This window comes from Columba livia, chromosome 15, assembly GCF_036013475.1.
Source record: "Columba livia isolate bColLiv1 breed racing homer chromosome 15, bColLiv1.pat.W.v2, whole genome shotgun sequence".
Taxonomy (NCBI): Eukaryota; Metazoa; Chordata; class Aves; order Columbiformes; family Columbidae; genus Columba; species Columba livia.
In genome coordinates this window covers 8,312,352-8,338,552 of record NC_088616.1, presented here as the reverse complement: position 1 = coordinate 8,338,552, position 26,201 = coordinate 8,312,352, and the positions used below count along the sequence as shown (strand labels likewise).

General features: G+C 46.3%; 2 protein-coding genes across 7 annotated transcripts in view; both read right to left on the bottom strand.

The window, feature by feature from the left end:
* SEC14L5 (SEC14 like lipid binding 5) overlaps positions 1–3,999 on the bottom strand; it is a 37,998-nt gene extending 33,999 nt beyond the window's left edge. The window contains exons 1-2 of one of the 4 annotated variants that reach the window (XM_065030978.1): positions 3,879–3,999; positions 410–513 (exon numbers count right to left, since the gene is read on the bottom strand). In XM_065030978.1, the coding sequence (XP_064887050.1) occupies positions 410–435 (26 nt within the window). In that variant the 5' untranslated portion in view covers positions 436–513; positions 3,879–3,999. Of the gene's footprint in view, positions 1–409; positions 514–1,620; positions 1,638–3,878 lie in introns of those variants that run through there. The other 3 variants (XM_065030979.1, XM_065030980.1, XM_005505647.3) reach the window with 3 other exon arrangements.
* Positions 4,000–9,926: 5,927 nt separating this feature from the next.
* Positions 9,927–26,201, bottom strand: part of LOC106145767 (syntaxin-binding protein 4) — a 42,520-nt gene continuing 26,245 nt past the window's right edge. For all 3 annotated transcript variants that reach the window (XM_065030976.1, XM_021291963.2, XM_065030977.1), the window contains exons 8-22: positions 25,816–25,957; positions 25,514–25,620; positions 24,933–25,086; positions 23,757–23,829; positions 20,931–21,028; positions 18,467–18,563; positions 17,194–17,321; positions 16,553–16,645; positions 15,936–16,001; positions 15,651–15,839; positions 15,290–15,406; positions 14,004–14,053; positions 13,018–13,148; positions 11,611–11,668; positions 9,927–10,797 (exon numbers count right to left, since the gene is read on the bottom strand). In XM_065030976.1, the coding sequence (XP_064887048.1) occupies positions 10,692–10,797; positions 11,611–11,668; positions 13,018–13,148; positions 14,004–14,053; positions 15,290–15,406; positions 15,651–15,839; positions 15,936–16,001; positions 16,553–16,645; positions 17,194–17,321; positions 18,467–18,563; positions 20,931–21,028; positions 23,757–23,829; positions 24,933–25,086; positions 25,514–25,620; positions 25,816–25,957 (1,609 nt within the window). In that variant the 3' untranslated portion in view covers positions 9,927–10,691. The remainder of the gene's footprint in view (positions 10,798–11,610; positions 11,669–13,017; positions 13,149–14,003; positions 14,054–15,289; positions 15,407–15,650; positions 15,840–15,935; positions 16,002–16,552; positions 16,646–17,193; positions 17,322–18,466; positions 18,564–20,930; positions 21,029–23,756; positions 23,830–24,932; positions 25,087–25,513; positions 25,621–25,815; positions 25,958–26,201) is intronic.

Sequence of the window (26,201 nt, the reverse complement as noted above, 5' to 3'; positions counted from 1 at the left end):
AGTAAGTGCAAATATAGCAAGAGAAGCCTCGTCAAACATATTTAGCTGTTATCTTGCTCCCAGTTTTGACCTCGCCTGCTAAATCGGGAATTCCTGCATCTCTGTAGGAGAGGATCAGGGACCTCCACAGGAGGAAGTCTCAGGACAGACCAACCAGTCTAAATCACCCACAGCTCAGAAACAAAGTCACCAGCAACAGAACAACAGGATGGCACAAACTGTAGTTCAACAGCATTAACCATGCTGCTTGGACACATCTGTGGTTCCTGAGCAGCTGCAATACCTTATTGCCACAGGTTTACTGCCCCATACTTCTCTAGTTGAGAGAAGTTTGTGGAAAAGAGCCAGTGACTATTACAACCATGGAAGACAGCTGATAACTCCCACCCACCTGAGAAACCTTTCATACCTTGGGGAAAGTGCAGTGGCAGACATTCTACATCCTCTCCTCAAAACAGAGCTGCAAGACAGTCATTTTGCTTCTCAGAGCAAGAGGGACTCCAGTTATAACTCCTGAAAAAAAAAAAAAAAAAAAAAAATCAGAAGAGGCAGTGAAAAGTAGCTACTCAGAGTATACAGATGGATGATCAGCGCTGATAATGACATACGGTGCTGCTGCTGTGCAGCTGGGTCATATTGGCTAAATACATGCATCCTCATAGGGCTTTAGAACCAAAAAGACAGACATGTTTTTAAAGTCACCTCATGTACTCCACTCAGATATGTTCACAACCCCCTTGTAAAGAATACCAGAAAGAAACTAGAGAATGTGTCTGCTCCTTAAACACTCATCATACCACTTCAGCCTCTACAGTGGCCCAGCCTACATGCTCTACTTTGTATTTGCATCTGGCTAAAAGCACATACTGGGAAACTCAGCTCAGCTGAAGAGCAGCAACTCCCTAACTGCAGCTCAACCACTCAGAAACCCCAGCCTGTGGCAGAGCTGTAGCCATTTACGAGGTAACACCAAGGAAGAGAGTGACTTCAGCTGGCCAAGCCCAGCACAGTTTGTAAAAATTCAGAGAGGCTGGAGCTGCCAATGCATTGAAGCAACGTATCTAGCTAATAATCACTTTAACCACCCCAATTAGATATTAAAAGTGTTTCAACTATTGCACACCTGAACACAGAAAACAGCAGTAGTGACCGCATTTGACAAAGAATCCCGTGACACAGTGACAGCAGTGCCAACAGCACGGAGCCTCAGCAGCCTGCAGCTCCCTGCAGGGTCCAGCTGGCCCACGTACCCTACCCCCCTGTGCTACAGCCCACACAGCTATTCACAGAGGAACCAAACCCTAGAAGGCAGAGAGTTAATTATAAGCTTGAGATACACCAGCTGGCACTGTACCAGGGGAAGGAGGGCAGGGAAGGGGGCACAAAATAGAAGGATAAGAACCCCTGATGGCACATGCATTTCCTGGCTGTAACTGTAGTAGCATTTCAGAGAAATGGCAAATTCCTAACACGAAGTGGTGTACACACAGCATGCAATGCTACTGTTACATTTAGCCAAGCTCCCACAAGGAATACACATCACCACACACACAGCAAAGGGAAGGAAGCAGGGATATTAACTACATGTTTCCGTGTTATTTAGAATCATCCACTATGTACCTGAGGGATTTTCCACATGCTTAACTTTTATTCTATTACTTGTAGGAAAGGCTTGCTTGACAGAATACAGCCAGATAGCTGGAAATCAGAAACCGAGTTTATATATTAAATACACACAAAGCCCTGAATCAAAACCCCCAAACCTTGCTTCTCATCCAGGCTAGAATGAACTCATGCAGCTTTTTCTACATTAGAGCTGACTGTTGGACAGTGAAACTCGGCAGCAAGTGACTTTATTAACTTCTCCCACCTGTGGTGGCTTCTTCTCAGCTGGAAGAGAACAACTGAGCATTTGTTTTGTTTTGTTTTCGACAAAGAACTGCTGAAAACAGCAGAATTCCAGACTTCCTCAAATACACTTACAACATGTGAAAGCCAGCTGCAGCACCCAGCTATGCTGATATTTCCAGTTAGAAAAAGGGGGACTCTGCAGGGCTGTAGCCTTTCTTCCTCCCTTCTAGAGCACAGTGAAGAGAAAGGTGTGTGACATTTCCTCTACCTGAAATCCCTTCCACTCAGGTAGATGTTGACACAGTAGCTGATGCTTTACATGCATAATAAGAGGGTACCAAACTGTAGGCTATTTATTAGCTCTTTCTCATAAAAGCTTGAGAGCAAGTCATTCATAGCTTGATATAAGGAAGCCTCACAGTAGAACAGTACCAGTATAAGCCTTTGCCATCTTTTAGAAGTACACATCTTCTCAGGCAGGACCTCATCTTACCCCTGAGAAACACCTGTGGTGCAGGGGTGAAGCAGCACGGAGAGCTGCAAGCCAGCACACTGCTGTGGAGCCTGGCCACCACTCCATACACCTTGCAGAGATGCCTGGAGTCCTGGTGTGGATTACGATCAAAGACAGGTAGCACAAACATTCAAACAACAATTGCATATTCTTCACAACAGAATAAGGAACAGTCTCTTTGGCTGAGAGAGGAAGAAGAAAAAGGAAGAGTGTACAGCATTCTGCTCTCAAAGCCTTGTAAAGCTATCAGTTTCTTCCATGTATGTATCAAAAAAAGCTTCATGCCTAATACTTCCACATCCTCATTTCCTAAGTTAATTTTCTCTCCAAAGAACCACCACTGACCTTTTACACACAGCCACATACAAACCCCTGGCATTTCCCAACCTGCACTAATAGATAAGCTTTCTTGAAGGAAAGTTCCTCATGCCTCACCTTGTTACTCCATAAGACTATGCCATTTTATACTATGCCATTTTATCCATGCCATTTTATCCATCAACACTATGGTCAGTAGCTCAACACTGAAGTTCAACATAAGAATGGAGAACTGCTTCTGCTTAACATGAAAAACAAGAGCAGGTCCAGTCAGCAGGTTCCTTGAAAGTGCAACAAAGCACCAGCATGAAACCATTTCAGCTTGCCCTGAGTGAAATTCAGAGTCAAGTTTTCTCCACACACAGGTTTGCTGTACACAGGCACACTCATTAGCCCCAACAGACAAGCACTGAGGTCAACACAACCCCCTTCACACTGGCCCAAAGCTGATTTTACTGCTTGAAGGAGTTAAACCAAGTGACCCAGAGGACAGCACATGCTTGGTTTAACCCTGCTCTAAAGCCAGTAGGATTTTACACAGAAGCTGGCCCAAATACATCAATACATTTAGTAGCAATTTACAAAGGTCAGCCTTTGAGCTTATAAATACTTCGGGGCAGGTTTTGCTGGTTGGTTGGTGTGTGTGTGTGTTTGGGTTTTTCTTTCACGTTTCAGACCCCGGAGAGCTCAGCAGGGGATAGCACACAAAAGGCGCCGGGATCTGAAGCAAACCACCGCCAGCCTTCCGTGAGAGGAGACCCAGCGTTTGCCCAACTTTCTCCGAGTAGGACAGTAACCAACAAACTTTAAAAACGTTGATTTTTTTTTTTTTTATTATTTTCTTTTTAAGTAAACTCGAAGCGACCCTCAGGCAGCCGCCAGCCCGCGCCTGCCGCTCACCGCCGCTCAGGTTTCTACCCGATCCCTCTCTAATCCCCGCAGGATTATGACTAAAATTTCCCTCTCGGTTTCCCAGAGCGCACGGCTCCCGGCACCCACACACACCCGCTCACCGACCCCCTCACAGTCCCACAGCTCCGCCGCACGAAGGGCCCGGGCACAGAGCGAGGCACAGCGGTCGCCCCTCAGCCCCCCGCGCCCCCTCCCTCACACGACTGCCCCGAAGGACCCCCGGAGAAGGGGGAATCCAGTGCGGTCTCCTCCCCCCTGCCCTCCCGCCCCCACGTCTCCTCACCGCGGGCACGGCGGAGCCCGGCCGGGCCCATGACCGAGCGCGGCGGCCCCCGCTCGCCTGCGCTGCGCCGCCGGCTCCACGCGCCGCTTCAACCGCCGCGCGCCCCAGCCCCGCCCCGCCGCAAGCCCCACCCCACCCCGCGCGGCGGCGCAGAGCGCTGTCCATTGTGCTGCGGGGAGGGGGGGCACACGCGGTGGCCCCGCCCCCGCGCACGTGCGCCGCACGCAGCCATGTTGGTGGCCTCGGCGCGGTGTGTCGGTCCCGGGGGGCTCGGCGGCCCGGGTGGGAGCGCCGGGCGGGAACAGCTGGCAGAGCGCGGCCAGGCTGCCCAGGGATCTTGCAGCAGGTTTAGCGCAGGCTTTCCTGCTCGCCGTCCGTTAGGCTGGTGCCATGGGCCTGGCCTAGCAAGCCAAACCAGGCTAACTCAGCAGCCATGGAGGAGTTTAATTCATGACTGTGCCCTGCCTTAAAAAAATGCGTGATTGTGGCCTGCAGACAGAGCTTCCCAAACAGGCACCATTGAGGAGGAGGAATCCACTTGGGATCTGGGCTGGGACGAAGCTGCTGAGGGTCTGGAGCACAAGTGTGATGGGAGCGGCTGAGGGACCTGGGGGTTCAGCTGGAGAACAGGAGCTGAGGGGAGAACTTACTGCTCTCTGCAACTGCCTGAAAGGAGGTTGGAGCATCATGGGTGTTGGTCTGTTCTCCCAAGTAACAAGTGATAGAATGAGAGGAAATGGCCTCAAGTTGCTCCAGGAGAGGTTTAGATTGGACATTAGGAAAAATGTATTCACGGAAGGGGCTGTCAGGCACTGGAACAGGCTGCCTAGGGAAGTGGTGGAGGCACCATCCCTGGAGGGGTGTAAAAGGCATTTAGATGAGGTTCTTTGGGACATGGTTTAGTGCCAGAGTTAGGTTAGAGTTGGACTCAGTGATCTTGAGGGTCTCTTCCAACCAAAATGATTCAATTATTGTATGATTCTAGGCTGAACCACAGCTCCCAAACAAGACCTTACCCTGCAACCTTAGGGCGGTCTGAGATACTTAGCTCAGTCCTTGAACTCTTACCATTGCACTGTGTGGAGGCTTGGTTCATTACGTGACTCATTACACAACTACAAGCTCACACTTTGAGCAAACATTCCCATAAGTGAATTCTGACAAGATAAAAGGCAATCATCCAGCTAAGTGGTGTTGAGGAGGACACCGGGGTGCATTCGCACCTCTCAGCCTTTTTTGTCTTCCACTGTCTTTGAAAAACTGCACATTGCTTCATGAAGCTTGGGGAGATGACGCTTGTGTTGTGCTTTGGGGTGCGTGCTGAGAGTGGACCCTGTTTGTGAAACCATGAGGCTGTTTCAGATAATTGTCGCTATCTAGTGTGGGTGCTTGGGGACACGGTTCTACTGGAGGAAAAGATGTGCAAACACTTTGAGGTAGAAGAGACAGCTGCTGAGAGACACATGGTCCTGGGGCAGGAGGAGCATGTGGCACCAAGAAATGGTGGAGGAGAGGGATGTGGGAGACTAGTCTGGGAATGTTTTTCACCTTCAAAGCCTCCTTTTGAGATCTCCCTAGGGACCAGCTGCCACTTTGAGTGACATTATTTAAAAATAACACACATTTACTGCTGCTTTTTCTGTCTCCTGATTGTTTCTAGCTGTAGAGCATCCCCTTATCTAGGCAGGCGTTTCAGGAAGCTGTGGTCCTACTTTTGATCAGCAATATTTCCTGAAATGTTCTGCTATCTGAAACTGAGGGGACCAGCCTGACACTGCTCTGTAAACAACGAGCCCACAGAGCCATCAAACGTCAAAGTGCTCAAGGCTGCAGCCTGTGGAGTCAGAGCAGGCAGCTCTTCCTAGAGGCCTTCGCAGAACAGCCGGGCATCAAAAGCTCCAAAGATATCCAAGACCTGCAACATCTACATTGACTTTATAAATAAATGTTGTCTTTTCCCATTCAGAATGCAACTTTTTTCTTTTTTTTTTTTTTTTTTCAGAGAAATGGTATTTCTCTCTCATTCCTCAATCATAGTTAAATTTCCTCAGAGAAAACAGAAAAAAAAAAAATAGTTTCCACCCTCTTGCTACAAAGCTTAGAGCAGCCCATTACTACTTCATGACCTAGTAGCAGCAATTTTCCTTTTGTTATAAAAGCTGTTTAAAATTTTGGTGAGTATCATCCCATCCTTTCCTTGGCTGGGCAGTCCTGACTATAATTCCCATTTTCTGACATACATTTTCTCCTGCCACCAGAAGGTCACCTTGGCATTTTCCAGTGTTGGTAGACTGCTTTGTTCCCCTGCAGAGGCAACTGCCCTGGCGTTCCCAAGGGCCATGAAGTCTCTTGCTGTCTTTCCACCCACCCAGCCTGGGCTCTTGCCTCGAGTGCTGGCATTCAGCCCTCAGTATTTCTCATGGGAGCTGCTCAGAAATAAGTTCTCACCCCATAACAGCCCAGCCCAGGAACTCCTGCCAGTCTCTGCAGTTAGAAAGGAGAACGTCTGCCAGGAAGAATGTCTGCTGTGGAGATAATGCTCAGCTTCCACTTCCCCCATCCGCAAGGGCTTTTCACTGCAAACTCTCTCTTCCTCTCAACTTTCATGCCTCATCTGTGGGCGTAAATTTGAAAAACTCAAGAGAAATTCGAGTGAGCTGGTGCATCACGTGCAGAAAAAAGCCTGTAGGGATTGTTCATAGTATTGTTATTGCTATTTACCTAATTATGACAGCAGCCGACCTCTGAAGAAGCTGCAAAGGAGGTTTGTGGCAACGCTGTAGTCAGCAAGGCCAAAAACTTCTGTGGTCTGTCTTGGAGGTGCTGGGGTAGACTCAGCCCTGTGCAGGAGGAGGATCACGGTGTAACAGAAACATCACCCAGCCAGCTGAGCCCTTTCTGCCTTGTCACGCTGAGGTGCTTTCCAGCCCTTTTTCACACGTGTTCAACAACCCTTAGAAAATCAGCATTGTTTAAACATTAAAGAGTCTCTTTAAAATTTCAGCAGCAAAGTTCACCTGCTTTTTAGAGCCATATTTAAAGCATTGTGGAAGCGCATTTCCACTCTCTAGAACTGGGCGTCAGTCCAGCCCGTGTCACTGAGTGGAGCTGGGAGAAGGAGGAACCCCTGCAGCCTTCAGTGCTGGGAACAGCCACACCAGTCTGCTCCACAGCAGGGCCCAGGGACAGCTTTCGCCTCTGCTTCTCTCTAGAGAAACTTCTTAGCACTTAACCTAGCCCTCTTCCACAAAAGCTAAGCAAAAGTTGGATCTGTTGTTTTGAGACCCAGCAAAAGTTAAAATATTGAGGCTTTTTTTTTTTTCACAGAAAGTGCAGATCAGCAGCACATCATACCACACCATTTGCCAGGTCCTTTTGTGCCAGAAGCTTGTGCCGCACATCCTCTGGGTCCCCAGGGCTTTGCCTTCCCCTTGCTACTCAGAAAGCTGATACTGCCAGTCCCGTTTTTTCTGGTGCAAAACTGAGATGAAATGTGCTGCCCAAGGTCACACAGTGAGATGGCAGAGATCACTGGCAGAGACGAAACAGGAGATCTAATGAGCTCTTGTCCAGCACATTTACAGCAGATTCAGTTACCTTACCCATCAGCCTGCAGATAAACACTCTGCTAATGGCTCTTTGCTACATTTACCTTTCAAGATAATGCCCAGGTGGCTACCTGCCCAACCTCCACCTCTTCTGTAGCTGTTAAAATAGTTAGATAGTAATATCTTGTCTTCTTTTATTTTGTCAGGGAAAGAGGTCTCCCAGCTTCTGACCCACCAACAGTTAACAACTGAATTTCTGCTTTGCATAAGAAAAATACAAAATAAGCCATTACATCAGTGATATTCAACCCCCGAAGCTTCCAGGTCAACAGCTGACCATGCTGATGCTCTTTAAATTCAGCTTTATGACTTTATACACAGTAATGTGTTGAACACACTATGTCCAACACTATTATGTCCATTTACAGGGACTGTTTGCATTTTCTCTGGTGGCTCATAAAATACTTGCTGTTTTCCACTTCATCTACTTGGGAACTGATACAATACAGGTCTCATTTTTATCTGAAATATTTCTTCTTCTCCTCCTTATTTCTGTTCAATCACACTGGGACTCTCTTAGACAGATGCAGCATGTTGTTACAGCAGCACATTTCCACAATCTTACATGCGAGCCTTAATATTGCAAATTAATATAGAAGTCAGCTTTTTGCAAGAGTGCTAGACAGGCCTTGCCTAAATAAAATGTATCCTGTTTTAATGACTTATTTTGTGACTTCTCTTTATGTGCTGTTTGTTCCTTTACGCATTTTCCTTTTTGCCTCTTGGTAGCTCTGTGAGGAGACGTCACCCTGTGACTTGCTGAGTTCTGCCTAATTCCACTTGCCTGGGAGTAAAGCATGACGCAGGTTTGTTATTCTGGGTCACCAAAGTCAACATCACCCCCAGGAGCACAACTCTTGTCATATCTTAGCTTTCAACATTGCTCTGAAAAGGTAGCAGTTAGTAACAACACTATTAATAGAGAACGGAAAGTTTTCTGTGCTTGAAGCAAAGGCAAAAGGAGCATGATAAATTCAAAGAAAACAATGGAAACCAGCTAAGAAATGTGACTGCTTTGGGCAGCACACAATACTCAATCCTTGCTTCATGCAAGGGTGTCCAGTGGCTGATAGGAACCTGGAGGATTTCTTTTCCAAAGAGGTTGCCAGTAAGCTGAGAGCACAGAACTGTCTGGGCTTTTTAACAGGTTGGTAACTTTGCAGCTCTTTTGCAAGCAGACAGCTCGGGATACACAAAATACAGCATCCCTGGATCAGCATCTCGCTGGTTCCACCCTTTGCCATGTGTTGTATCAACCGCACAATGTTTGTGCTTTGTCAGGCTTGTCTCATCCAAGCCCCCACTCACTGTGATACTTCTATAGAAAGTCGTCTTTCTTGGGACATGAAAATACAAATCACTATGGAAGCAGCATCAATTATATTCTCTTTCAGATCACATAGCTGGTCCCATAGCTGGTTCCAGCACTCGGGGAGGTGGCAGCTCAATAGCAGCATTTTAAGAAAATTCCATGATTCTTGGAGTTGGTAGCAAAACTCCTGTTGACTTCCACAAGATTAAAGTTTGGCCTAAATAGTTCAGTTTTCCCCATAACTCATTCCTTTTCTACTAGGTTCCTCAATTGTCTTTTGGTACATGTAATGATAGAGCACAGCTGAAGACCTGCTGCTTCCCAAAACCTTGTTTGTACTGTTCTCTGGCGAGTTTGGCCAGCAGTAGCTGGAGACGTGTTCCTGAGATGCCACCTCCAGCCAAATGTTTTTGAAGACACACTGCCGGGAGCAGGGGAACTGGAGATGTTTTTCTAGAGATGGGGTAGGCCAAACTGGTGAGACTGGATTTTGCTCTGTGAACCTCTTACCTGTCTTCTTGCAGCTTTGTCCTGTCTCATGAGAGGACAACCAAGCCATAGGGGGGCTAAACCCACAAGTAACACCAGTATTTACTACCATTCCATCAAAACAGAGAGCACCAAGAAACAAGCTGTTAACCATAGAATATCCTAAGATTAATATTTTTTGAAAGTATTATTTTCTGGGAATAATCCTTGTGAGTGGTCTAAAGAATTATGATTCCTTTTAAAAGAAGCCCTTTAATTTATATTCTGAGACATGCATTCAAAAGATTTAATTTACCCTGAGCTATGAAATTAAGTTTAACCAAAACTTCAGAGTGGTTGATCCTCCACACAGTTACTTTCTTAGCGGTTCAGTGGTATCTTTGAGTACAGTAGATACTGGTGAGGGTCACGATTTTTCCTAAGCCTTTATTTTAGGCTATAAAGGACTCACAAATGAGATTTGAAATAATTGTGACAATTTTGTGTAAAAGCTAGAACACACCGAATTTTTCTGCATCTTCTCAAGGCATCTTGTTACCAGCTGCCAAAATAAGAGGGGAGAAAAAAGGGCCCAGGTAGGTATTTGTCTCAGAGACTCTGAACACAGCAACTGCAATCATAACCCAGAAAGCAAACAGCTTGTGAGCAGTGTTTCCATTTTATTTTCCAGACCTTGTGTTCATCTTGGATGTCTAGCCCATTTGTCGCTATCCACATACAATCTTGCATGATCTGTATCTAATTTCCAAGTGACACCATGGGCCTTTATTGAAATATGTTCACTATGTCCTCTCTTGTGTTCCAGGGAGTGCTTGGCATTCAGCAGTACATCATCAGTGGCAGCATACGGCTGGCTCTCTCTGCGCTCTTTGCCGAACAACTAGCTGAGCTGGTACTTCCCATTTGAAGCTTGGCAGCTGGGATAAGCTATACAAAAAGAATAAAAAGAGAAGTACCTATCCCAAGACAGCTAGGATGCTACAGATTAAGCTGCTTTGATTACAGTCACTAAACACACTTTGGTTCTTCAGATGAAATACCAAAAAGAATCTATTGGAGACCCCTGAGTCCCTTGGTTAAGTTCATGCTCCTCATACTACCCAGGACACAAGCTCTAAAAGGCTGCCAGTGAAATCCAGGCCCTTGTAGCCTCTTGAGATTTTTTTTTCCTATAAAGCTGCAAAACCATGAGCAAATAGCCGCGTATGATAACTCAGAGGTAGACGCACAGGGGAGGTTGCTGAAAAAGTCTTGGGTAGTTTGGAAGAATTAGTTTCATGTTAGAAAGCTTGTTTCTCAGTCTGGTTTGCCTGGAGGCTGAAGCTCCCGTGGCATGTCCTTCCCATCTCCCAGCACCACAGCAGCTGTGTTATGGACAGGCAGCACAAGCAAGCCGTGGGAGGTTTATGTAGGCTTCTTCGGCAGTTCCTTGGTTGGACTTGGTGGCTGCGGTTGATCGCTCTTGGTCTGGCTTGGAGGAGGGGGCCACGTGGTCTTCTGATGAAGGTGGCTGAAAATGAGAAATATGTTTTACATAGTTTAGGAGAAGGACACAGAGGATAACGGGATGATGACATTGGTTAGTTAGGAAAGAAGAGGCCACAGATCTTGCAGGGCTAATGGATTGTGGGGGCCATCTGGTTTGTCTGAAAATGCTTTTCATAACCTCGAAATTGTGGTTTGAAAATGTCTACTTTGTGCCTAACTAAAAACCTCTGCTGTCACATCTTCAGGTTGAGTTAAGGTGATCAGTTAAGACAGTGGTAGGAGACATCTAGGTCTCAAAGTGCCCTTGCAGCAGATGTCTTTAGGACATGGCTCTGTTAAATATAAGCCATTTAAGAGGATTTAGGGAAATTCTTAAGATACTGAAGTTCCAAACAAAGACATGTTGTCCTGCTCTCCTTGGCTGGGACTTCACAGCATCTTAATACCACAACATAAAAGTTTAACACATTGAGTGATGCTTTTTTCCTTATTCAGAACACACAACAGTCTATAAAAATGCCAGCTAGACAAGCCATAAATTCCCATTTGGCCTGGAGAAAAAAGAACATTTTAGGAAATGCTTTTAGGAAATAAAAAAAGAAAAAGAGAGCGATCCAGGAATTCACACTATACTTCACTGTGTGGGGTGGGAAGTCTCTTGCTGTCTAGTAAGGGACATATTTTTCTGTCATGGCCATCTGGCGGCCTCTGCTAGATTACATGGTTTAAAGTTGTCAAGGAAAAAAAAATGATTAAAAAAACCCCAACAAAACAAACAGGAATTTTTAGTATGTGTATTGTCAAAATTAGAGACCACTGCAGTTTTGACACCTACTCCTTGTAATTTGGGATTCCTTCAGCAGGCAGGCACTGGTCCCTGTCACACGGCAGAGCTGCAAATGTAAGCACACAGCCAAGTATAAGTGAAGGGTTAGAACACATGCCCAATGCAAGTAGCACTGCTACATTATGATAATGCTCATTTAAATGATGCTGGAACTCTGGAAATGCTGACGTGCTCATATATCATAGGTGCTCTTTAAAGGCTGCAATTATATTCCTTGTGTCTTGTGCTTCGAGACAAAGACAATGCTGGACCATGACATGTTTAGTTGGTGAATAACATAAAAGAGTAAAGACTGGGTACCTATTTGGGGCTGTACGCTCACCTGATCGTGACATGGAGAAGATCATTAACTCTCTTTCTGTATGGAAACAGGCAAGAGGGGTCACATCACTGCTGCCAAGAAACATTTATGGCTCATGGAATATGCTCAGCATCTCAGGCTGGGAAAGTGAATTCAGACTCCCATGGAGCTTGATGCCTTTTGTCTAATGTTCTCCCATCCACAGCCATGTGAGTGGGAGGGGGTCTGGGCTGACTTGTATGCAGAGGAAACAGCTAAATTACTTTTCCCCTTGACTCAGCATTACTGTAGTAGTACCTGGATGGTATAACAAAGGTTTGGATCCCTGGTTCAAAGCTATTGAGAAACTGGACGGGGTCCAGCAAAGGGAGCCCTGGGGCTCGTAACCTGTGAGGGGAGGCTGGGGGGGCTGCGGGAGCTGGGCTTGTTTAGCCTGGCAAAGAGGAGGCTGCGAGGTGATCTTGCAGCACCCACTCCTGCTTCAGGGATAATGAGAAGGATGTCAGAGCCAGAGTCCTCTCGGCAATGGCAGACAATATAACTGGGGGCAGTGGCCACAGATTGCACCTGGGGGAGTTCAGACTAGAGTCTAGGAAAATCTTTTTCACAGAGCGTAAAGCAGCTTGGGAACACATTATCCAGGGAGGCTGTGGGTCCCCATTCCTGGAGGCTGAAAGCACAGCTGGCTAAACCCACTGGAGATCATGTCTAGTGTGATGGTCCTACCTGGAGCAGAAGGTTTGACTCCTGATCTCCAGCAGTCCTTCTGAACCAGCATTTCTACAATTCTCTGAAACCATCTTCCTGCCTATTCATTTTTTTCCCCTGGATAAATGCCTTTCCTCTGTCCCTGGGCACAAGTCACACCCTTTGACTCCTTACACTGCAAGTCTGCACTTCAGATTCAAAAATGAGTCACATGGATACAGGGAGGGCATTTACATCTTGGTTAGCATGAGGGAATCAGATACATGTATGGGAGGCTTAACTGGTATGGCAAAAAATATGTAAGGTGGTGGAAACTGCAAATAACACTAACAGAAATCTTTGGGACTTGTTAGGATTCAGGTTTCTCCAGTTAATGTAGTGCTTACCGTCCTTGTTGGAGAGGATTTGCGTTAACAGTTCTTTAGCTTCTGATAGCAAAAGGTCAACAAGATCTGAAGATGGAAGAGATGTGTCTGAGACTGCATCTGTTTTATCCTCTTCTGTTTCACTGTTGACTCTTATAAATATGGAAAGTGCCATCAATATTTCTATCATAGAACAGTCATTGAAAATCCTGGCCAGCCTCTTGTGAAGGATATTCTAAGTAAATTCTGTGTATTTAGGGGCAGATTGCATCTCAGTCACTCAGCATCACAGGAGACTCCTCTTTTAGACATACGTGTGTTGTTGTGTTACAGAGAGATATCAAGGCATTTTTTAGAATTTCTCAAAAACATTTTTCCTTCATTGTGTTAGAAGTATTCATCTTGGATTACATCACTCTTAAAAACTGACTTGTTTTTAAGGAGCTGGTCTTATCTATGAGACCATGACCTTCCAATGAATAACAATCAATTAAAAACACACCAGCATTCTGATAGTAGAGTTGTGATATGTTTCTTCCAAGTGATAGGAGACAGGTTCAAGTTGAAGGGTAGTCCAGAAGCCCAAACTCTTATTTTTCCACCCATTCATGCAGCTGAGAGTCATATTGGCTCTTTGCTTATACTCTGTCAGTTTCTGTAACTGCTGATGGAAAAGGACATGGTCCTGAAGCCAAAAACTGACATATGTTGGGAAAAGCAGGTGGATCAAAACTATCTTATTTGAAAGAACCTGCTTAGGGTCTCTGCTAACAAAAGCAACTTAACCAGAGGAGTGTTTCACCTACATATTCCCCAAAAAGCCAACACCCCCTAGAGGTGCCCATCCACTAGCAGCCTCTAAATCATCTTTCTCCCATGGTTTCACTTCCCAAGTGACAGTATGTTTAGAATCCTGCATTGGTTATGTTCAAATCACCTCCCCCTGAGAAAAGTCAGAAAAGGACATTTCATGTTGCTGTTCACGATTTCTAGAAGCCATCTCCTACCTTTTCTCATCTGGTAAGTGACTGCGTGTGCTCAGGACCTTGTGGACGTTCTGCCGTGAAGAAAAAAAAAAAAAATAAAGAAAAAAGAAAAGGCAACCAAAAAAAAAAAGGTTTCAGACTTGCAGGAATGAATAATTCCTGAGAACAAACCCCTTGGGTTTTTCCTGATGATCAGATTTAATATGACAGTAATCAGCTTCTGCTTATTCATTGCCCTTGAAGCAAATATCTCAAGGCCTTTTGCAACTCAAGCAACATTCACAGCCTATGCAAATGTACAGACACATCTAAATTATGCCTTTTAATACCAACACTAAAATATGTGAAATGCAACATAAAAATACCTTTCCAAAGAACAATTTTGCAGGCTATGTTTTAGTGAGTCTTGATCGTCACTACTTGCAGTCCCTGGTTTCTGGACTATACCTGCACATCTATACTCTCATTACCGTGCACAGTTAGTGAGTTCTCAAACACTACTGAGGGATGTATCAAAAAGGAAGATGTTTTGCTCCAGTGGTCAAAATCCTGTGATGCTTGACCCTGGAGCCAACTCAATTCCACTTCCAAAGTCCAGCCCCAAACCACACAGGCACCAGCACATAGCACCGCAGGTCTAGGGGCATTTCAATTCTTCTCTCTCTGAAGCAGAGGACACAGCGTCTATGCTTCCTCGCGCTCTGCTGCTTCCTGTTGATCTCAAGAGCTCTTGGGATAGGCCATTAGTAGCTGTAGCAGAAATACTGAATACTAGTGACCCCATGCTGGCCAGTTTACTAATAATTAACGCAAGCTTGTATTCCCAATACAGGTAGTGAAGTGGAAGAATAGTCAATTAAAAGATTAAAGCAATTAAGTATGCAATTTTGCAGAAAAATCTGGGGGAAAAAAGCGCCAGAAGAGCAAAGCTGCTCTTCGAGTTCACATTTATTTTGTAGAGAACCAACCATCCAGGGGAAGTTAGAAGACATGATTTTGACCATCACGTCTGAGAGTTCCTGGAGCATCCTCAACCAGAGCATCACAGGGACCACAGTGAATCAGGGACAGCAGAGCCACCAGGCTAAACCTGCACCACAGTGTTTACGTGGTGCAGGTATATGAGTATATATGAGTTAATTCCCTAGTTTCTCCTAACCAACAGACAGCGCCTTTTTAGGATGAGATACTATTAAGAAAAACACTCTCCTGCTTATGGAGCAGGAAGTTATTTGGACTTGCAAAATCAGCCTTAAGGTAAGAAGCCATGTTGATGCCACCAGCACGGGGGTGGTTCAGCATTTCACCTGCACAAACAGGAGCAGTTTCCTATTGCAGATCTCCAGGCGCTTCCGTGAGACTTCTGATTTTCGTAACTGGCCGTCAGCCAGGGACAACTGTCTTTTCAGTTCCAGGATGTCCTCCTGAGATGAGACCGGAGGAAGAAGAGAAAGGTGATGTTGATGCTCCAGCCTTGGCTTTTGGAAATAGCGACAGTGGAAATTATACAGATTATAACACAGATGCAGAGACCATGCTGGCCTTGTGAATACACAACAAATGATATATATGCTACGTTCATTTTCTTCTTCATAAATAGAAGGGGAGCCCACAGAAGAAGGGTCAGAGGGGTTGTGGGTTTTTTCCCAGGCTGAGGGGTTGCGTTACCTCTATTTCAGAGACGTGTTTTGCTTTCTTCCCCGCCAGCTGCATCTTCAGTTCTGCAATTTCAGCTTCCAGCAAGTGGATCACTTCCTCATAGTCCTGCTCGGCGCTGTGAGCCTGTCTCTGCACCACCTCGGCCATCTGAAGCTTGCTGTGCAGTGTCCGGTTCTCCGAGAGGAAGCCCAGGGCTTTCTGGAAGCAGTGAGAAGTTCTGGTCAATACACCACATCCCCCTCACCTGCCAACCACCCAAACTGCACCAAGCCCCCCAGCAATCTCTTCACTAACCTGGTTCAGTCTCTGAAGCTCATCTTCCATTGACTTTTTGCTGTTCTCCACCTCTTTCAGGAGTGACTGGGGAAAATATATCCACTGGATTAGAAGCAACAAGCAATAGGATATTCCCTTGAAGGTACCCCGGTCTCGTAGCCCCTACCCACTGGAATAATATTTTACAGAAGCTGTCATGTGCACTCTCCCCGTGTCAGTGCTTTTTGGGCTGTGACCTGCAGAAATCCACCTGGACACGGCCATGGTGTGAACAGCCGTGCCGGCAATCTGCAGCCAGGCCAGTATGGGAGGACGTGCTTCTGCTATTCATGGACTTCAGTTGTAATGCATGTTTTTATATTTTAAATATGCTGCTCTCACTCTAAAAAGAGACTCACTGCTAAAAAGAGACTGCATACTTTCAGCACAAATAAGTTTTCATTTGAGGTTGAGAGCGAGAAAGAGGCAATTAAGTAAAGACGAGGGTGAGAGTCTCCTTTGTAATGAGGAATGCACAGAATGCCAATTGGTGGCTTCCTAAGAGGGACAGGCTACACCATTACCCCCACGTACGACTACAGCGAGCTACAGCAGAAGGCACCAGACAAGAAATCTACTCAGAGGAGGAGCTCCACCTTTAGCCTTCGGACTTCTTGCCGCAGATCCATCATTTCCAGCTGCAGCTGCTCCAGCTCCTCATTGCCATTACAGCTGAGAGAGTCAAAGGTCTGCAAGGCAGAGAGGCAGAAAACATCACACACCACTCACACTTTACCAAAAACATGGGGCTATATGGCAGGCATATTGTTTTCTGTACCCAGAACAACAATGAATCAAAATCACTTTGGAGAGGGGTCAGCATTTTTATGCAACAGATCAAAAGGCACATTAGATAATTCAACTGCAGGGGGCTTTTTCACCCCACAGGATTTCACTCTCTGATCCCTGACATGGCTGGAATTGATGCACTACAGTGAATTTTCATTTTGTGAACCAGGTGAAATTAGTTAATTGATTAATTAGGACTAATTTTCCTTCTGCATAACTGCCAGGCTACTTCCTTCACATCATCCCATAGATGCCATTATTTGCTTTAAAAATGAGAAGTTTCAAGTATTTTATAGAATTTCCTACAATCAAAATGATTAATGGATAGTTCTGCCTTATCTTTAGAACAACCAGGAAATGGTAATTTAGTTTTCCCCGTTTCAGAATTGAATGGATTTCATGTAGAAGATTCGTGGATTCAGTGCAGAAGAGCGATAGACTGACTGACCGGAGAGTGAAAAGCCGACGTATCCAGCAAACTGGCCACTTCGTGCTGCGTGAAGAGTATGGAGCTGGAATCCAGACCAGCCTCATCCAGCTCCTCCTGCATCAGATCCCTGAGTGCTTGGAGAACATCTACGAGAAAGGATCAGTTTTTAACAGGCTAGAAGAGAAAAGCACTAAGGTGTTAGGAGAAAATGCCACTGATTTTGGGGACATCCACTGACTGGCAAGCAGAGTGGGTTTGGAGATGCCAAACAGGCTTCTCTTAACACTCCTCAGTTCTTTGTCAATCCATCAAGCTTACATAACTCATTGACTGTCTTTACCAGGCTCATTTCTTATCCAGTTGAAAAAAACAAACTTCTAAAAACCAAAAAACTCCAGATATTTTCACAGCAGAGTTCTCACAATAGTGGTTTTCAGCATTATAAAATTTACGCCAAAACCACATTTCTCTGACAAAAGGCACTCACCTGTCTGCTGGCATTTCTCATGTTGCCGATTTAAACAAACAAACGAAAAGAAATAACCTAACTCAATTACTTCAGCACTTAGAAAAGGCATGAAATTGACAAGACTGAAAATCCAGATTCATTTTGCTCTCAGCCCTGGAGGGAAGTTCAGTGCGAGGGGCTCCATGGGACAGGCGTGAGCTGGTGTGACCGAGAGGGGGTAGCAGCAGATCCCAGCCCCTCCAGCCCTCAGTCCTTGGGCTGCAGCAGGAGCCGGAGTCTTTGCACGAGAGCAGCATCTTTGCTGCTGGCATACTTGCCAAATACCCCTAATCATCCTTATTTCTATTGCCACAAACTATGAAGCCAGTCGCATGGTTCCATATCTCATCACTCACTGCACAAAAACATTCAGCTAAGAGGTGTTGTGTCTTGCAAGGCTGTTGGGGACATTGCTGATGGCTTTGAATTTTTGTGAAAAACCTTCTAGGGAGTAGACCCTGTGGCCAGATACGTTCTGGCAGGTCACTGAAAGCAGAGCAGGCTTTTATTTTCAGCCTGTCCTCTGGCCAGCTCTCGTCAGGTGAGCTGGGGTTTAAGGAATGTGAGCCCTTGCACTGACTTTCTTTTTTTTCCTCATTTTACATACATCTCTACCAAACACCTTTTGTATTTGCGACTTTTCTTGACTGTTTTGAGGCTACATCAATACCCAGGCAGGTGTATTACCTGCCACCTTTCAGCAGATGCCTCTCTCCTTTCTCAGCCTCCAGCAAAACTATGCAAAAAAGAAAAAGCCCGTCAGACACAGAGCTGCCCACTCACCTCCAAAGGCCACCGTCCCCTGCGAGTCTGTGGTCAAACTTTGCCGTAACTGCCGCTTCTTCTCCTCAGTCACATCCAGACCAAGATACTGCAGGACCTTGAGCAGAAACAATGAGCCTTTAAAAAGAAAAATACTGGAAAAGCAACTTGTTGAAGTAGGTGATGGGAAAACACTTGGTGCTGAGTTTTCTCCTGGAAGTGACTCTCCAGGCATGTTCCAAAGGAGCAGGCTTGGGCTGGATTTCCAGTCTCTCCTCCATGTGTACAGAAATGTCTGTCCCTGAAGACAGGGACACATTCACATCCCTCCAAGAACATTTTATACAGATTGCAAGCAGATTTGCAGCTATGACAAATTGTCAGGAGCTTTATCAGAAGCCGGTGGAGCTGTAGCTGCCAAGAGCTCAGCCTCTCCTCCTTCTCTTATTGCCCAAGAATTATATTTGGGACCAAGAAGATAAGAGCTATTCACAGAATATTTCCTGTGGCAAAAAGAGACATTCAGACATTTTCCTTCTCCTCTGCACCTTTTGCTCTCTCATTATGCCTGATGCCTTATCTTCTACTGGTATTTATCAGTTCAACCCTAGGGAACTACACAGAAGCAGATAAACCTGTGCAAACCCCACTTTGCTGCTGGCAGCAGTAAGTAAAAGCTTTTGAAAGACAAAGCAAAGCCAGCGTTAAACACTCACCTGTCCCAGGCTGCACACATGGCTCCTGCTCATGCAGGTACAGCACTGCCCACATGGTCCCCTGAAAGGGGCTGCAGACAAACCCTTGCTCATGTTTCCATCACCAGCAAGCTCATGGGACCCCTTTGCTGTCACGTGCTGCCCGTGAGGCCTGTTTGAGTCCCAGCTCTCCTCCTCTGCCCACCATTCCTGCACCAGGCAGTGCTGCAGGCTTGCAGGCTTTGGGGTGCTGATCCTCAGCCTGCTGATGTTGGCACCTGGCGTGGGCTACCCCAAAACCATCTCAGGTTGTACCGGTCAAGGTGGACATCCTGACCCCGGCACTGCTGCAGCTGTCTGCTCATCACACTGGCTTTTAAAAGGGGAAGCCAAGCATCCCCAACACCCCCCTCCAAAGAGAAGCTGCTTTCATACCAATGATGAGCAGAGGTCGGTGCAAAAATGCAGTCTTAAATCCTGCTTTAGGAGAATTATGCGGGTTTAGAAGGGAAATTCCTGCTTGTGTGCTGCCCTCCCGGGAGGAGACAGCAGCAAAAGGGCAACCACTGCATCTGCCGTGTGGTGGCAGCAGATGCTCGCTGGCGTTCTCCTTGGAGTTCCCTGGCTTTGCAGGAGGGGCTGTGTTCCCATATTCTCCCCGCCACCCCCAAATCCAGTAGTACTCAGGGTGGGATCTGCACTCCAAAACCGGATGGGGTGGCATGGCCCTCCAGGGGCAGTCTGCTCTTCACCGGGGTCTCAGTGAACACATGGGCACCTCCACTCCCTGCTCTTTGGTGGAATATATTCCACTCCCTGCCTGTGGAATGCATTTTCCATAAAATTATGAGAGGAGCAGTGGTACTGGCTGGATCCTCAATGAGATCTCTCATATTTCAGCCTTCCCTCGCCCACACCAGTCTGCCCAAGGTCACCCCAGCAGCAGATTGGAGGGCAGCTGCTGGTATCTACAGCCCTGAGGCAAATGTGTTGAGTCCAAGGGAGATGCGACTGCCAGGAGGAGACTTCTGGAGCTCCCCAGTGCATTGAGAAATAGCCAAGATGTGTTTAAATGCCCCTTCAAACATGATTGGGATGTTTCACTACTCCCTCTTCTCCCTTTTTACGTTCAGAGGCTGGACAACCTCCAGCAAACTCGACCAGAGAGTTGAGACCCTTTTTTTGTTCTTCACAGACTCTTGGTAATAAATACAGTTTGGTTGCCAACTCTTATGCCTCCATCTCAGTAGACAGGTTAATTAATTGTGGCACGTGAGCAGTGGGATGCTGATAGGGAAAGCGATGTTCTGAGCACTGCAGCTGGCTCTGCACTCTGTATCGCCTGCACTACTGCTTTTCTTGGAGAGGTGAAGGGGAATTAGGCAGGTGTAGGGTGGTCGGTCGAGGATAGTGTACGTGTAGATAAGTGCTATACCTTTACTCTGTGCAAACAAGCAGGTTGGTTCTCTTCAACTGTTTCTATTCAGGCTTACATCTTTTAGTCCCTCCAAGAAACAAGAAACATAGTGACCCCCCTGCTTGTACCTGACCCAGTTCTTACATGCCTGAGTGCAACATTGGTGCAAGAATCAAAACTAGAAGGTCTTGACCAGTTCTTTTGCAGAAAAGGAGTACAAGAAGACCATTCACGTAAGCTTATTGAGTTTGCCAATAACGTGACAGCTGGAAGGAAGGAGGTATCATGCCCGTGGACTGTTTTCTGCATAGTGCACCCTGGGAGAAGAGCAAGAGGAGACCTTGTTTTGAGGAGAGGGACCTGTTCCACTTACCAGTTCCAGTTTCCCATCCTTGAGCCGGACATGGGGATCCAGCGCTACTTTTGCTTTGGTGCCTGAAGCTGCTTTATGATTAGATGCTGAAGCGGGTGCTGAAAAGCAAAAATAAGTGTTAATGGAAGAGCACTTGGGTAGAGGAAAAAGGTGCCTGCAAAGCAAAATTCAGAACTCTTATTGCATTAAATATAATGTGTGTGCAGCGAGCCAGATATAAAATACTAGGATTTACTAAATCCAGTCCTGGGAGGCCACCGTTGAAAACATTGGATACTGGGGCAAACACTTAGTGAAGCTGGGCTTCTGCACAGTTTGTTATAATATAGGCAAGGACCTCGGACTGCAAAACCAGAACTTTTGAAATGTCTAATCACAAATTTTCATGGAATGTTGGGGTCTGTAGTTATGGTGATCTGTGAAAAAAAAAATAAATCTGCCTGGATCTTGTCTTTTCTAATTGATTAAGATGACCTGAAACTCAACATTTTATAAAATGTGGGCTTGGCTTTCACAACACCTGTGGAAAAGGGAATTAACAGATGAAAAGTAATGTGGAAAAACGCTGGTGCAAGAATTTTTACCTCCTCGAGACTGCAAAAAGCCTTGAACCCTTTTTCCCTCAGTTGGGCAGGCAGTTTTTTGGGGGGTAGAAGGAGCCACATGCATTGCAAGGCCGACACAGGGGGAGACAGAGGCAGAAACAGCCACTGCTTTGCTGGTGCAAAGCTGTTATGAGCTCAGAAGAGCCAGCTGCTGACAGCTGGCTCATCATTGCGGGCACCACCTTCACATTTGTTCATAAGGACCTGTGACATTCCCTGGGAAGAAGGCTGCAGAAGGCGTTACTTGCTCAGGAGCTGCCCTGGCAGACTCCAGAAAGGTGCAGGACTGCTCTGCCTGCCCCTGCTCACCCTCAAGTCATCAGCCCAGGCTGGTGACAAAACTCCTTCTCATGCCAGCGGCACAGGATTTTCCCAGGGAACAATTTATTTTGTCTGTCTGGGATCTGATTGACATCACGGGAAGCCCTGTCTGGCCAAGTAGCACCGCTTCTCTTTAACCTCTCTAGCACTTCTCACTGCACCCTCTGTGACCACAGGGGCAGAGACCAGGCAGCAGGAGAAGGCAGAGCTTGCAGAGGTGCTGCACAAGCGTAATCCTCCTAATCCGGGTGTTCATACGCTCTGCCAACACCAGCAGCTGGGAAGCAGCAAGAGGTAATAAATGGGTTTGCTGGATCGTCCACCAACACTTACTCTTGAAGTTCAAGGGCAGAGCTCCCTTGACGCATGGATAATCAGGATTAGCCCCACGTGGCTTTGCTGTCAGCTCTGGACATGGAGATATTCGGGGCATCCATCAGGCACCGGCAGGGAGGCAATTACTGGCCCAGGCTCCAGGCCTGGATGGTGCTCTTTTAAAGCCAGTTGTCTGTTTTCATGGATGACAACACTGACACAAAGCCTCCCCAGCATTTCACATTAAAAAAAACACATGTAATGAAATTCCCCCGCTAAGTCAGGAGGTGATCAGGTCATTGCTATTTGCTGGATTGCCTACATGACCCAGGGCTTTGCTCCCCATCACTGGGAGCTCTGCCTGTTGGTGGCCACCTAGGAACATACTTGAAATCAAGGCTGCAGGATGCTCGGGGCAGGGAGGACAGGCCAAGGGCAGTCCCTGTCCCAGCATCTCTGCAGTGCAGAGCACAGAAAGTGAAGGCTGAAGCCTGCTGAGCTTGCCCAAGGTGAGACAGGCACCCCTGGGAGCAGAGTGCTGACACACACCCAGACCAGCACCGTCTGCTCCCTGTCTCTCCCACTAATTCCAGGTATAGACTAAACACAATTTACCTTGGAATGCTCATTCTTAGCCTTCCAGATGGAAATTACAACATGGCACAGGGATTCGCAAGCAGACCCAGTGCCTCAGCAGGGAAGGGATCTGACTTGCAGCTGTGAGGATAATGGGCTAGTCTTGCTAAGGAGCCACTGGGGAAAGCCCAATTTTGCCTTGGGGCAGGAGTAACCTTCCTATCATAGGGATACAAGGTCTCTTGTTGGAGGTCATCTCCCTGGACCCATCATGGGGGTTATTGAGGTTTCCTGCGATTCCTAAGGGACCTGTGAAGCTGCAGGCTGATTTGAGTTCACCCCCCTGTTGCTGCTGTCCTGTCAAGTGAACAGAGCAGATCTCTCCCACAGAAGTCAAGAGCTCAGCATGGGACTCAAAGCATGGAGAGAAAACACAGCATGGAAACTTAAGCAAAAACTGAAGCTCGGATGTGGAGAGAAATGCGACTTAACCATACCTGTAAGCGTTTCCCAGTTTGACCAACTGAGGGCATCCTTGATGCCTGTATAATGCGCAGGATTGCTGCGTATGTTACAACTATAAGTAATCATCTTTTTTATAGTGTGTCTCCGAGGACCAGTTCCCATTAGAAAGGAACGCTGCCTGCAATGGGACCTCCTGGATGCAAGTCTGACATTATCTTTGCACGTGGGCAAAGACACTACTGCAAGTGAAACACGGGCTGAGAGTGAAAGAAGTTGTCTGCTATGAGTACCTTAGTCCTCTGAACGGCTTAGTAAAGAATTCTGCTGCTTACTGTGGACAAACATAGAGATAATTACTACTCACTGAGTAAGCCACGCTGCTCCCTTCCCTCTCTCCTAGTCATCTGAGTCTCATTATCACACCATTAGATTCCATTACAGCAGCATAAACACTGATCAAAAATAATTTCATCATTCTCAGCTCCAAGCAGCCAAGGTTGTGTTTGTCACCCTCACAAAGAAAGCAATCTAGCAGGACTCTTACCTGAAACAGTAAGCTCTGGTGGGCAAATGTCCGGTGACAAAGAAGGCACAGGAAAATGATTTTCATGTCTATTCTAGAAAAAGAAGACACAACAGCACAGACAGTCGCTAAGCAGAATCTGTAGGTGTAAATAAAGAGCAGAAGATAGAGGAGTTCAAGAGAGAGCGATTCATCTGACCCATAAAGAGCAAAGGCACCATGTCTGCCTCCTGTGCAGATGGGCCAAAAGAGACCCTGGGGGTTGCTCTGGAGCACTTGGGACAGGTGCGAGCCCGAGCCATCCCAGAATCTCTGGTGATGCACGGAAAACCCAGTTTGTCATTACTGTAACTGAGAATTTGACCTTACATCTTTCTCCACTGAGGTTCTCCCTCGAGCTCTGCATCCAACCCACCAGTGAGGTCCTGAGTCTGACTGCAGCCAACTGTGTTATTTACCCAAAACACACAATTATCACAGTGAGCTTGACAGGAAACTGGGACCAGTGCCCATCCTTTCTTAAGTGCCAGGTGACAGCTGAAAGCACAAGTAAGAGGGAAAAACAGAGTCACCAGGTAGATACACTGAGCACAGAATCCAGCCACGGGCTTAAGTTATCATGAGGGTGGTGTGGTTCAATCCTGTCTCCCCACACACAGCTCGAGCACTTGTATCTGTGAACACAACACGGAGCTGGGCTTCACAAGGAGGAATGAGCCTGGCTTATCATTAAGCTAGTGAAGAACAGAAACGGATTGCTTAGGAATGCTGTGGATTCATCATCAGAAGTCTTTAAGAACAAAGGGTTGTTCCTGCCTTTGGGTAGGAGACGAGATCAAACCAACTCCTGAGATCCCTTCCAGCCCTGTGACTGGTATTGAATGAGATGCAAAACCACAGAAGGGTTTTGTGTTTTTTTTTTTAAACCTGAGACTTCTGAAACAGGTCTGAATGCAGACCCTGGAGACGAAGCTCCTCTCATTACCTCCACAGATCATTTGCTGTCTCAAACCCGAGAAAGAAGAAACAGTATTTCAGATTTAAAATACCTGGCTGTAAGACAGGGGTACACACATCAGCATTACAGACTTTCCACTGTCCAGAAGGACTACCATGGAGCCCATGAAGAAGAGTTTTCTGATCAAAGACAGATCACAGGACTGATGTTGGTTGTCTTAGATATGGACTTCAACCTACCTCTGGGGACCTCATGTGGGCCTTCAGTCTGCAGGAACTTACACCGTTCCCTACAGCCTTCGGAGGTGGTGATGGGATGTTGTTATGAACTGACAGTCCAGGATGTAACCGTCCCCTTCCAGGAATAAAGGCCACTTCTGTGTTTTCCTCGTGCCTTAAAGAAACAACAAATACAGAACATTTTATTAACAATTAAAAAAAAAAAAGCACAACTTAAATTTGTGGAACTTCCATGCCAGTTGTTTTTTCCCTCGAAAAATCTCACTTAGGCTTATGTAGCCTGCACTGGTGTAGCTGGATCTCCGGCAGCTGGCTTGCTTATTTGAACTTCAGTTCTGTTGCAGAACTCTACTGGGCACTGATAGAGGATATTCATGAGGACCACAATGTTGGCCAGGTCTGGATGACACATCAAGATAATCCATGCATTCAAGATTTCCTTACATGATCACCTACCAGGACCATCTCAAAGTCTGATTTAACTTACGCTTCTTGAAGCTAAAGACTGGTATGACCTCAGGGATTTTTGCCCAAAACTCAACAGCACCATGATGATGACAGGAAATATGTTACATGCCTACCTGAATTTGGCTTTAGCAATTATTTTTCTGGCCTCTTCATGTGTGCTGCCCACCAAAGAATCTTTATTGATAGCAACTAGTTGGTCACCAGGTCGGAGCCTACCATCCTAAACAAAGAAGGATAAAGTCAGAGCATTGGGGATGAATATCCCTCTGCCCAAAACCTTCTCCTGCAACACAGATCCTCATTAGTCCATGCAATGCATTGTTCATCTATTCTTAGAAAAGCTGCTTCAGAACAGCTACAGCTTCTAGGAGAAGTCCCCATTGCAAAGTCACTGAGGGTCTCCACGGTCACTTACCTTGTAACAGTCACCATCTGGCATAAGCTCTTGAATATAAATCATGGGGCCATCAGGCCTGTTAGATCCACCACTGATTGTCAGCCCTAAGCCGGAGGATTTTGCTATAGAAATGCTCTGGATTCCTGATTCAATGGAGTAGCTGCAAGGGAGAGATATTAGCAGGTGACTCAAGGTGATCTGGTTCATTTCCTCATGTCACTGAAAAAACTGCCTGGTTTTCTTTCAGTGCACAATCCTAACTTCTCCCAACTTTTTCTACCTCTGCATCTTTTCTTCCACCTAACCTTGGAAAGCATAGGCGAGGACTCCCATTTTTCAGCAAACGTTTTTCAACATTATGAAGACATCTGGCTTGCATAATCCCAAATGCTGGGGAGTACTTG